The 12401-nt window shown below is 42.8% G+C and overlaps 2 protein-coding genes across 4 annotated transcripts in view; one reads left to right on the plus strand and one right to left on the minus strand.

Moving 5' to 3' along the window:
• LOC126401164 (activator of 90 kDa heat shock protein ATPase homolog 1-like) overlaps window positions 1-7313 on the plus strand; it is an 11052-nt gene extending 3739 nt beyond the window's left edge. The window contains exons 2-9 of the mRNA XM_050062277.1: window positions 1003-1193; window positions 1402-1484; window positions 1584-1701; window positions 5299-5390; window positions 5474-5602; window positions 5785-5886; window positions 5967-6018; window positions 6492-7313. Of these exons, the coding sequence (XP_049918234.1) occupies window positions 1003-1193; window positions 1402-1484; window positions 1584-1701; window positions 5299-5390; window positions 5474-5602; window positions 5785-5886; window positions 5967-6018; window positions 6492-6664 (940 nt within the window). The 3' untranslated portion in view covers window positions 6665-7313. The remainder of the gene's footprint in view (window positions 1-1002; window positions 1194-1401; window positions 1485-1583; window positions 1702-5298; window positions 5391-5473; window positions 5603-5784; window positions 5887-5966; window positions 6019-6491) is intronic.
• On the minus strand, window positions 6800-11670 carry LOC126401167 (dr1-associated corepressor). 3 transcript variants are annotated; one of them, XM_050062283.1, is made up of 6 exons: window positions 11541-11670; window positions 10258-10330; window positions 9769-9862; window positions 9226-9342; window positions 8786-8885; window positions 6800-7840 (listed from the first exon to the last, which is right to left on the minus strand). In XM_050062283.1, the coding sequence occupies exons 1-6, from the start codon at window positions 11580-11582 to the stop codon at window positions 7814-7816; spliced, it is 453 nt and encodes a 150-aa protein (XP_049918240.1). In that variant the 5' UTR covers window positions 11583-11670; the 3' UTR covers window positions 6800-7813. The 3 variants fall into 3 exon arrangements, with proteins under 3 accessions (XP_049918240.1, XP_049918238.1, XP_049918239.1); XM_050062281.1 differs by having other exon boundaries at window positions 6800-8885; XM_050062282.1 differs by lacking the exon at window positions 9769-9862 and having other exon boundaries at window positions 6800-8885; window positions 10194-10330.
• Between the last annotated feature and the right edge of the window lie 731 nt (window positions 11671-12401).

Consider the following 12401-nt stretch of genomic DNA (forward strand, 5'->3'; position numbering starts at 1 on the left):
AAGACACAGACATACTGTGTAAAGACCAAGACACACTGTAAAGATACAGACACACTGTGTAAAGATACAGACATACTGTGTAAAGACCAAGACACACTGTAAAGATACAGACACACTGTGTAAAGATACAGACACACTGTGTAAAGACACAGACACACTGTGTAAAGACCAAGACACACTGTAAAGATACAGACACACTGTGTAAAGATACAGACATACTGTGTAAAGACCAAGACACACTGTAAAGATACAGACACACTGTGTAAAGATACAGACACACTGTGTAAAGACACAGACACACTGTAAAGACACAGACATGCTGTGTAAAGACCAAGACACACTGTAAAGATACAGACACACTGTGTAAAGATACAGACATACTGTGTAAAGACCAAGACACACTGTAAAGATACAGACACACTGTGTAAAGATACAGACACACTGTGTAAAGACACAGACACACTGTAAAGACACAGACATGCTGTGTAAAGACACAGACACACTGTAAAGACACAGACACACTGTGTAAAGATACAGACATACTGTGTAAAGATACAGACACACTGCGTGAAGATACAGACATACTGTGTAAAGACCAAGACACACTGTAAAGATACAGACACACTGTGTAAAGATACAGACACACTGTGTAAAGACACAGACACACTGCGTGAAGATACAGACACACTGTGTGAAGATACAGACACACTGCGTGAAGATACAGACACACTGCGTGAAGATACAGACACACTGCGTAAACACACAGACACACTGCGTAAACACACAGACACACTGTTAAAGACACAGACACACCGTGTGAAGATACAGACACACTGTGTGAAGATACAGACACACTGTGTAAAGACACAGACACACTGTAAAGACACAGACATACTGTGTAAAGACACAGACACACTGTTAAAGACACAGACACACTGTGTAAAGACACAGACACAGGAGATCCAGGTGTGTTTACCTGTCTTTGGTCATCTGGACTTTCAGGACCGAACGAGATGCAACAAACTGGTCATCGGACAAATTAAAATCTCTGTTGCTGGGTCTGAGTGTGGAGAATGACCAGGGGAGGTGTGAGGTGACGGAGGTCAGCAAGCTGGATGGAGAGGCCTCCATCAACAACCGCAAAGGGAAACTGATCTTCTTCTACGAGTGGAACCTGAAAGCTACCTGGACAGGTGAGGGGGGCGTGGCTTAACATGTGACAGTGCTCTGCTCTCAGACAGAGAACAGTCAGACGGACGACAGTCAGACGGAAAACAGTCAGACAGAGGCCAGTCAGACGGACAACAGTCAGACAGAGGACAGTCAGACGGAGGACAGTCAAACAGAGGACAGGTGTCCTTTGTCTCTTTGATAAGAGTCTGTGTCCCGTCTGTCTCACAGGAGAGTCCAAGTCAGGAGTGAAATACAAAGGAAGCATCGAGGTTCCAAACCTGTCTGACGAGAACGACATGGAGGATCTAGATGTGAGTTCAGTGAAAAATCTGCTGTGAGTGTGAGTGTGTGAAGGAGGAGGAGGAGGAGGAGGAGGAGCTAACGAAGCCTGTCGTGTAATCTTTGTCCAGATCTCTGTGTCCCTGAATAAAGACGAACCTGAGACGCCTCTGACCGACCTGATGAAGACAAAAGGAGCAGAGAAGGTCCGTGAGGCTCTGGGCAGCTACGTGGGCTTCTTAAAGACAGGTGAGTGACACATACGCCATCTTAAAGGAACAGTCCGTCAGACTCAGTCAGACAGAAGAGTCAGGATCAGTTGCCTGTCTGTCAGTGGTCGTCACATCTCTGTAGGTGACATCATCAGAGGACATCATACCTCAGTCCTGCAGGATTTATAGGGACCTTAAATGTCTGATGTCATGTTAACTGTTCTCAAACTCTGTGACACATGTCAGCTGTTCTCAAACACTGACACATGTCAGCTGTTCTCAAACACTGAGACACACGTCAGCTGTTCTCAAACACTGTGACACATGTCAGCTGTTCTCAAACACTGACACATGTCAGTTGTTCTCAAACACTGTGACACACGTCAGCTGTTCTCAAACACTGTGACACATGTCAGCTGTTCTCAAACACTGACACATGTCAGCTGTTCTGACACACTGACACACGTCAGCTGTTCTCAAACACTGTGACACATGTCAGCTGTTCTCAAACACTGTGACACATGTCAGCTGTTCTCAAACACTGACACATGTCAGCTGTTCTCAAACACTGACACATGTCAGCTGTTCTCAAACACTGACACGTCAGCTGTTCTCAAACACTGTGACACATGTCAGCTGTTCTGACACACTGACACATGTCAGCTGTTCTCAAACACTGACACATGTCAGCTGTTCTCAAACACTGACACATGTCAGCTGTTCTAAAACACTGACACATGTCAGCTGTTCTCAAACACTGTGACACATGTCAGCTGTTCTCAAACACTGTGGCACGTGTTGTGTGTCGATTATTTTAGGGATGCACCGAATATTCGGTAACCGAATATATTCGGCCGAATATTGCAAAAAAACACACATTCGGTATTCGGTGGAATAAGTTAAAAGCAAGGCCGAATAATAGCAGCGTGTTTTGATAACGCAATCAAACAGCGTGCTGTGACGGGCGGATTAAAATGTCGGCAGTGTGGCGATCGGCCCGTCACCGCACTCGCATTTGCGACTAAAAATAGTTTTGAGCGAGCAAAATAGGCTTAAATCATTCAGCAGCCTACAGATTTCAACCACCAGCAGAAACAAAAGGCGAATCCCACCGATTGTGGGTTGAACGGGGGTCACAGACACAGACAGTATGCATTCCTGTCAAATACGGCGGCCATCGGCTTAACGTTACCGGTGACGGAGAAGTCGGCTCCAATAATATCCTCTTCTTGGCGTCATGACTGCCCAGAAGTACCTGAACAGCTGAGCCAGCCGAACACAGGTATGTGACGTGTCAGAGGAGAAACGAGCCGTTCACGGTCCACAAACCTCACCGCACTTTAGGGACTGTTCTTTACTTATGAAGGGACTGTTCTTTACTTGTCAGGGGAGGAGGGTGGCTGGTTGATTCTTATTTTATTTATTTATTTTATTTTGATCCCCCCTATGTTAATCACTTATTGATGCTGTTTTTGAAGTATGAATAAGTCAATAAGTAATTTATTCCATTGAAATATCATTGATGTATTATAGAAAAGTGATTTATCTTTTTATAAATGACAAAAGGCACATCTGCCTCATTTTTGCTGTGGTATCGTGATACTACTCAGAACCATGATACTTTCACTGGTATCGTACCGTGGGTCCCAATTTTGGTACCGTGACAACACTAATCTGGAGGGGGTTCATCTGCAAAAACAAATGAAAAACTAAACAATGATATTCGGTATTCAGTATTCGGCCAAGCGTTTAATAATATTCGGCTTCGGCCACAAATTTTCATTTCGGTGCATCCCTAGATTATTTACAGAGACAGTTGTGACGTTGTCTCAGACTCAGAGCTCAGAATCACCAGTGTTCAGTTTCCCACAGAATTACAATCTGTGTGTGAACCAAAGCTGAAGGAGCATCTCTGTGAGCTGCTCTCCTCCTCCTCTTCCTCCTCCCCCTCGCCCATCATAGAATCACACAACAGCGTAGTGTGACATATAACATACGTGTCAGCAGCTCTTAAACAATGCCACAGAAGAAGACAAGAAGGAGGTGCAGGATGGTCAGGGATAGGCTGTGTTAGTGTGCACTGTTGTGATTGGAGGACCCCGTGGGGACTGAGGTTCACAGAGAGGATTCTGGGTCGTATTCTTTATCAGCTACTCAGTGTTGTGTGGAAAATATGACGGCGGATAAAAACCAACAGAAATCAAATGAAATATAAATTTACCACATGTGAAAAAGTTCATTTCAAACAGAAGTCAGAAAGTTTTTAACCTTAAATCTGGCACAATAATTCAGAGGTGTCGGTGTCACAGTTGTCTGTGTGAACAGGATTTATTTTGACAGTGATGAGGAGAAACTTCCTCCACAGTTATCTGACAGAGTTTCAGAATAAAAGCATGTAAAGTGAACTTCCTGTGTTAGTTTTTTTCAATTGTTTACACGCATTTTTGAAAACAGGGCTCCTTTTTTCAAAATATTCACACAATTATCCAAACACCACACTCAATTTGCATAACTCCTAGATTGTTTGCAAAATGACACACTTCAGTCAAAACATATACACATATTTATAAAAATGCTGTTTTGTTTTCATCTCACTGACAGTCTTCAAATGATCAGACACTATTGCAGTCAGTTACACACTACAGTGATCAATACAAAATACATTTGTAAAAACCCCTATTTTAGGAGATAGCTGGTCTAGTGCTAGACTTTTTTGCCAGACATTTTTATGTAAGGGATAATTTAGATGACAAAAAGATATTGTCAAACCCACAACATTCTTCATGATTACTTTGAGGTATACAGAGAAAGTACACAAATACAACAAACAAACACAACACTGATTGCAGACTGCTGCAGACTGAAAATATTTATTTCTTACCATACTCAGTTACAGTAACAGATCAACAATGAAAATCAGAACAAAATAGTAGTTTTTCTTACTACTGTAAAGTGTAGAGAAATAAAAAATTCCTCTATTGGGTTTAGGAATGGGGAGTATGGTGGAAGGTATAAGACTGCAAATTCAGGGTGCTCATGGAACCAGTTGTGGACCAGAGCAGATCGATGGAAAGATACATTGTCCCAGACGACAAAGTACTGCATGTGGTCCACTTGGTTTACAGTAAGCACCTGTGTGCTTCCACACCAGGTGGATGTGATTATCCAATTCGTTCATTAGTGTGGTCGTTGGCAAGCAGGGGCTTTGTAATGAGAAGGAAGTAACCTCACAATCCTTATCTGTGTCTAAGGTGTGATAATGCGTGTAGAGTTTTGCAAATCAGTGTGTAATGTTTTGCAAAAAGTGTGAAGCTGAGTCTGTGCTTATTGTTGTGCAACTATGGACAGGTGTTTTGCTTCTTGAGTGTAAAGAGTTGTTAATTGTGTGAAAATTTTCATTTTAGTGCGTAAACAACTGTAAAAAACTGTAATAAAATGTTGTAAAGTAGAAGTGGTACAAACGACTCCTCCTGCTTTGTTTCCTCGTCCCCTCAGAGAGACGTCAGACCTCTGCTGCGTCTGCTCTCTGTCTCTTCTCTGACTTCACTTCCTGTCTGTGTTCTGTGACCGCGGGGCGTCAGATTTCATCTCATCGAGACTTCCTGTTTAAATAAAGTTTCTTATTTAATTCCAGAGTTCACACAGGGGATGATCCTGCCGACAGCCAACGGTATGGCCAAACCGCCGACCACGTCACAGTCCAAAGCCAAGCTGGATAAAACTCAGGTTTGTCAGACGTCAGCTGTTGTTCCTCAGTAACTGTGACATCAGCAGTGACCTCACCTTCATCTTCATCTCCTCCTGAACAGATCTCCTCCTCAGGCAGCATGGCTGCTCCCATCAACACCGGCGTCAAGATCCCCACCTGTAAATTTAGCATGAGAGAAACCTTCCTCACCTCACCAGCTGAGCTGTACAGAGTCTTCCTCAACCAGGAGGTCAGCTTCGTCACCTGAGTGTCAATCTGACCTCACAGACCACACTCAATCAGAATCAGACACGTCTGACCGTCTGTCACTTTAGATTCAGATTCACCCATTCATGTTTCAGTCACTCAGCTCAGATGTGATGTGTGGTCATGTGATCAGTATGACAGTGTTTGTGTTTGGTGAACGTGCAGATGGTCCAGGCGTTCACACACGCTCCAGCGTCTGTGGATGGAGAGAGAGGAGGGAAGTTTCGTCTGCTAGACGGAAACGTTTTCGGTGAATTCACAGAGCTGGTGAGTCGAACATTACAAAGATTTGTTTTTGTACAAATAAAGATGGAAAACTTCCTAATGATGGATCTTCTGTCCGTCAGGTCCCTGATGAGAAAATAGTGATGAAGTGGAGGTATAACAACTGGCCCTGTGGTACGTTCTGTGTCTGTCTGTCTGTCTGTCTGTCTGTCTGTGTGGTGACTAAACACTTAACGTCATCGTCAGGTTCATACATGTGTTTTAAGTTGATGAGATGATGAAGAAGAGATGTTTCCTGATCCTGTCTGTTCTGAACACCTGTTTCCACCTGTGTCTTTAAGCCCCACCCCCTGATTAAGAGCCCAGTCTGTTCTGATTGGTCAGTGTTTACAGGTGTTCTTATCTCACCTGAGGCCGTTAAATAAAGGCTGCGACACTCTGACTTTACGACTCCTTTTACAGAGGAGGTGAATTCATGAATGTAAAAACGAAGCCTCGGTTGGCGCCCAGTGGCGTGCAGACTCGTGAGGCTGCAGCAACCGTGGGTTTGATCCCAGCCTGTGGCCCTGTGCTGCGTGTGATGATGACGCTTCTGTGTAGCGTCAGTCTCTGGAACAGTGACATGTGACTGTGTTTGTTCTCCACAGAGCATTACGCCACCATCACCATGACGTTGTTGGACAGGAGCAGCGAGACGGAGCTGAAGGTGGAGTGTCGAGGCGTCCCGGAGAACGAGGAGGAGCGGACGAAAGAGGGCTGGAAGAGATACTACTTTGAGGCTATTAAACAGACATTTGGCTTTGGAGCACGGCTCTTCTGAAGACGGTTTCCTGTTGGCGAGCGTTTTCTTCTTCTCTCTCCATATTTTTAAACTTCAACATGTCCCGTCGTCGCCGAGCAGAGACGACGCGGCCGTGTCGTCACCTGTCTGTCTGTGTAAATGTTTTTATTTCATCATATTTAAATCTAGCCCCGCCCTTCCGTCAGTCTCTGGTTCAGGCGAGTGAAGAAACGGAGCGTGCCATTGGGACTCTGGACGGAAAACAAAGAAGAAGAAAATTGGCGTCCTCTTCTGTAAATCAGTAACGACTGTACGAGCTCAGAGAAAAGTTTGGTTCCTTCGACTGAAACAGAAAAAACAGTGTGTGATGAATTTTTTACTTGTTTAACTCTGTCAGTGTCAGTGTAGTGAAGTTGCATGTTTCATTTCAAACTGACCACTGGATCCTCATCGAGTCGTTAGTCTGACCTTCAGCTCTGACCTTCAGCTGGGACGTTGCCACAGAATGTTTCTCAGTCATCACTTCCTGGTGCAGCGAGCTAGTTAAGGTAGCGATTCAAAAAGACACGTTTGCTCATTTTGGCTTCAAAATGTAAAAACACACAAAGTTTAATTTATTCATCATTTCAGCCCCTCATCATGTACAAAGATTAGTTTCTTGGAATAAAGCGACCCTGTATGCTCTGCACCTGCACCTGCTCCTTCATCTCAGCACACTTCATTCAGTCTGATTCATAACGTCTGGAAAACCTTCAGTTAAAGTTTTAAAAATCAGAAACTGTGACGTCACTGTTCAGCAGGAAGACGCTCTCAATTAGACGTTGTCTTCTTCTTCTTCTCACCAACCACTGAACAACGTCCTGTTTTAACTCAAGTTTAAAGAAAAGAATCAAAAGTCTGAAACATTTCACATCATTATCAAAGTTCATTAGACTTTATCAAAGTACTTTTTCTCCAAAGAGAAAACATCTACGTCAAACAAAAATAAAGAGCTTCAACTCAAAATACCTCATTTATATTTATCTAAAGAAACAAAACCAAACTTTACATCAGCAGCTAAATGTGTCAGATATTCTCTAACTAATGTTTTCTATCCCCAAACACAAAAACTAAACTTTTTTTTTTTCTCACAGTTCTTGTGTTAAAGTTTAAATAAAGATAAATGAAGTGACTCCTCTGGCTCCTCCCTCAGAAACACACCAACAGCTCCGACTCCTGAAAACAGACAAAAAACAGCAGTTAAACACTGAAAACCAGAATCTGAAACAAAGTTTAAATGAAGATTGAAACGAACCATTTAACACAAGTCTGGAAATAAAGTCCTGCGTTAAACAGTCACTGAGGTCACAGTCGTACCACACGGTGTTAAAGTCCTCTGACTCTGGTCAGGTTAATTAACTCATGGTTCCTCAAGGAGAACGTTCATCTCTCCATCTTTTATAAACGTTTAGTTTGGTCTGCTTCATCTCAGCTGACACAAAGTCACTGAGGTCACAGTCGTACCACACGGTGTAGACACACTGTTAAACAGTCACTGAGGTTTAAAAGCATCATCATAAAGGACTGATTGTCTCAGAGTGATGTCAGTGATATTACTGATTATAATATCTGATGTTGACCAGTTTATTGTTGCAGCTGGTTTTAAATGACTGTATTCAGCTGAGTGTATTTGTCCATTGTTCATTATGTTTTATATAATTAATCTGCAGAGTAACTGAAGGTGTCAGATTAATAAATATTATAATCTCCTCTGAGACAGAGTTCAAGTATTAAGTGTCATAAAAACACTTAAATGTACTCGGTCACTATTTCAGAGGAGAATCAGAAAAACTTAATTTGTTCTCTGCAGAGTGATGAAGGTTACGGCCTCAGGGGGGGCGCTGTAGGGTCAGACTGACAGTGACAGCGGCATCATTAAAACTTCCTCTGTGTCTGAGCTGTTCTACTGACAGTGAGAGGAGGAACAGGAGCTCCTCCTGACGGTGAGAGGAGGAACAGGAGCTCCTCCTGATGTGTTTGTGCCACAGAACAGAACCTGAGTGTGTCAGAATATATAGACCTGCTCTGCAGACGGTGGTGAGACCAGGAACAGGAACAGGAACTCCTCAGAGAACAGAGCCAGAACCTGAACCTGAGTTCAGCTGCAGATAAAATACATACTCCGGAGCTGGAGTCGTTGTCCAGTGAGTCGACACTCCGTCGTGGCTTCTTTTCTGCGACTTCAGACGGTTTTTTAACAGGAACTTCAGGTCGTTTGGTACTGAAGAAAAAAAAATCAAATATTCATCAGAGCTGAAAAGATTTAAATAAACAGAGAGTTCATCAACATTGAATCTTAATCGCATATGAATGTTTTTATTTAATTTCATAGACCAAACTGTCCGACTGAGACGATGATCATTGATGAGGACACAGACGACAAAGATCTTCTCAGTCTGACACTGAACACAACTGATGTCACATCATTTTAATTTACAGCCTTTAAAACTAAAACAATAAAATAATATTAAGTTGTGACTTTAAACAGGTGACCTGACACTAACGAAACATCAGCTCAGCCCCAACACTGTGTGATGTCACCATCAGAAGTCCGTCTCTACCTGTACAGCGGCCACATGCTCAGCCCTCTGGTGTCCTTCTGGGCTGCCATAGACGTGGCTCGCTCCGCCAGGTCTTTGAGGAAGTCGAACAGCTTCTCTGAGTCGATGCACTGCTTCCTGCACAGGAAAACATTTCATATGAAAATATGAGTTCTTAAACACATCAGAGTCTGTGTCTGTGCTGCATTCATTGACCGTAGTATTCATGACTTTCATCAGTCTGATGTAGTTTAAACTGTGGAAGGTGTTAAAGAAGTGATTTAGTGTTTGTCAGACACAGTATTTTGCCTCACAGTCTGTCTGTGAAGTAAACCACTGTCTGTCTGACTGTGAGGTAAAATACTGTCAGTGTAACAAACACTCACCCTAACTGATGTTTTTATGTGTCTAACATATGTTTAGTTGCACAGCAGGACGTTTAGTTTCAGACTGACACCAGCTGACTGGATAAATAACTCATCCAACCTGCTTCAACAGAGACTGTCCCTTTAAAAGTGCGGCTTCAGTCACACCTGAGTGCAGGTGAGTTCCGGGCTGACTCACATGTGAGCAACAGACACGACGGCGCTGAACTTGGACTGAGTGATCAGGTAGATTTTAGTCAGTAGAGACTTGAGGAACATTTCCAGAGCTCGAGCTGATGATGGCTGCAGTTCAGGAGTTTATACACAGCAACACAGCAGAGACGACACGGCAGAGACAACACAGCAACACAGAGGAGACAACAAAGCAGAGACAACACAGCAGAGGACACAGCAGAGGCAACACAGCAACACAGCAGAAACAACACAACACAGCAGAAACAACACAACACAGCAGAGACAGCACATCAACAGCAGAGACAACACAACACAGCAGAGACAGCACATCAACACAGCAGAGACAACACATCAACACAGCAGAGGCAACACAGCAGAGACAACACATCAACACAGCAGAGACAACACAAATAAAAATCTAAATCTGACTTGAGCACTGAGATCTCCACTGTGACGTTCACACACAGTTCGTCCTGCAGCTTCAGAAGGATACAGATAATCACAGGAACTGCCATCGCTATCCTCCCCACCTCCGTGTCCTTCTGCATCATCTTCTTGATCCGACTCTGTAACAAACAAACAAACATGTCAACCCCTTCAGAGATACTTAAACACATCACTGCTGCATTCGGGTGCTCCTCGTAAACCTCTGCAGACCAAACCCACATGGACAGAGTCAACCACAGAGAGGAGAGGAAGGGCTGATGGTTCATTCATTCATTCATTCATTCATTCACCTGAAGCCTGGTTCAGCATTAACAAACTCTGAGTTTTCAGTTTCAGCTGATCAGAGTCGGTTCAGTCGTGTTCAGTGTTGAATGAACTGTGGTCATCAGTGAAGCTCTGATACTACAAATCACCATGGCAACAGGTCAGTAACACACAGAGCCTTCATTTTAATCCAGAGCACACAGAGATATGAACGTATGAATATGAAGACTGCACACATTTATCTTTAAAAACAAAAAATCAGAGTTGGAGCAGGAAAAGTGTCGAGGAGTTTAAACAAACTTTTATTTACTGTTGTTGTTGTTGTTGTTGATCTGTTCTGTACGACATCTATTGCACGTCTGTCCGTCCTGGAAGAGGGATCCCTCCTCAGTTGCTCTTCCTGAGGTTTCTACTGTTTTTTTTCCCCGTTAAAGGAGTTTTTCCTGATCAGCTGTGAGGGTCATAAGGACAGAGGGATGTCGTATGCTGTAAAGCCCTGTGAGGCAAATTGTGATTTGTGATATTGGGCTTTATAAATAAAACTGATTGATTGATTGATGTTCATGTCGTCATAGAAAAGATAAATAAATAAAAGCAGAAGTAAATCACACCGATCAGAGATCAGCAGCAGACTGAGCAGGTTCATATTCGCGACTGTAAATAACCGTGACATGACGACACACACAGAGCTGCAGGTAAAGTGTTTTAATTTACAGGTCAGGTTTTCTCTCTGATGTCATCAGACCAGATCAAACCTGAACACATCTGATCTATAATCTGCTCTATCGTCATCACATTAACACAGACTGATCAATCGGCTTCTGCTGGAAATATCCCGGGAAGTTAACCCGGGTGATCACAGTAAATGAACCCAGGTATCAGAACATTAACCTGGGTAATCATGGTTGACAGTGGTGATGTGTTTACAATCAAGTGTCAGATTTCCGACAGTCGGTGAAGGCAGCACGAGCTCGTCGTTCACTGAGCGCGGTGTTTTGTTTTGTTTTTTAAATCTTTCCCTTAAACACCGTTAATTCGTTTAAACCGGAAACAGTCGGTACTCACCGGAGGAAACCGAACATTGTACCGTCTCTTTGCTCCCGGCATCTTTCCGCCTTCTGTGTGAACCGAGCCGTCACATTCTGCTTCATGTTTCCACCACACACCGACTCCATTTGTTTACCTTCACCTGAAAACCACCTGAAGACGTCACACCAATAATGACGTCACCACAACGGTCACTTCCTTTCCGAGTTCATAGAATATTTAGAAAATAATTTTATTAAACTCAACAGATCAGAGGAAGTTTGAATATTCATCGGGACTTTTTAATATTGTATATTCACTGATATTTTCTCTGAGTTATTAGAGAATATAAAATATTATAAATATGAGATGTGTGAAGGTTAATATGTGAAAATATAAATCTATAAATACAGAAACACATGATGCTTTTTATTTTCTCAGCAAATTAATTAAAAATCAAAACAAACTTTTCGATAATAAATAACCTCAAATATTTCAAATCCAGCTCAGTTAATAATAACAGCAATAATATAGACAGACAGATAGATAGATAGATAGATAGATAGATAGATAGATAGATAGATAGACGGACAGACAGATAGATAGATAGATATCCTTTAAATCTGATGAAGATGGCTATGTTACACTGACACAGGTCCAGGAAATGCTTCAAATACAAAAAGAGCACTTCACTGAGCTCCTTCAACAACAACAGAATAACTGCAAAGATTTCATTAAGCTCATCCTAGACAATTCGAACAAACGGCTTGATGACCTAACGAGAGAAAACCAAGAACTTAAAATGAGCCTACAGTATGCTCAAAACGAAGTTGATACTCGAGTTGAAAACATTGCAGGCAGAGCGGCTCAAAGCCAGTGAGGGACTCCTCTCCTCAGCTA

Source organism: Epinephelus moara, chromosome 14, assembly GCF_006386435.1.
Source record: "Epinephelus moara isolate mb chromosome 14, YSFRI_EMoa_1.0, whole genome shotgun sequence".
Lineage (NCBI taxonomy): Eukaryota > Metazoa > Chordata > Actinopteri > Perciformes > Serranidae > Epinephelus > Epinephelus moara.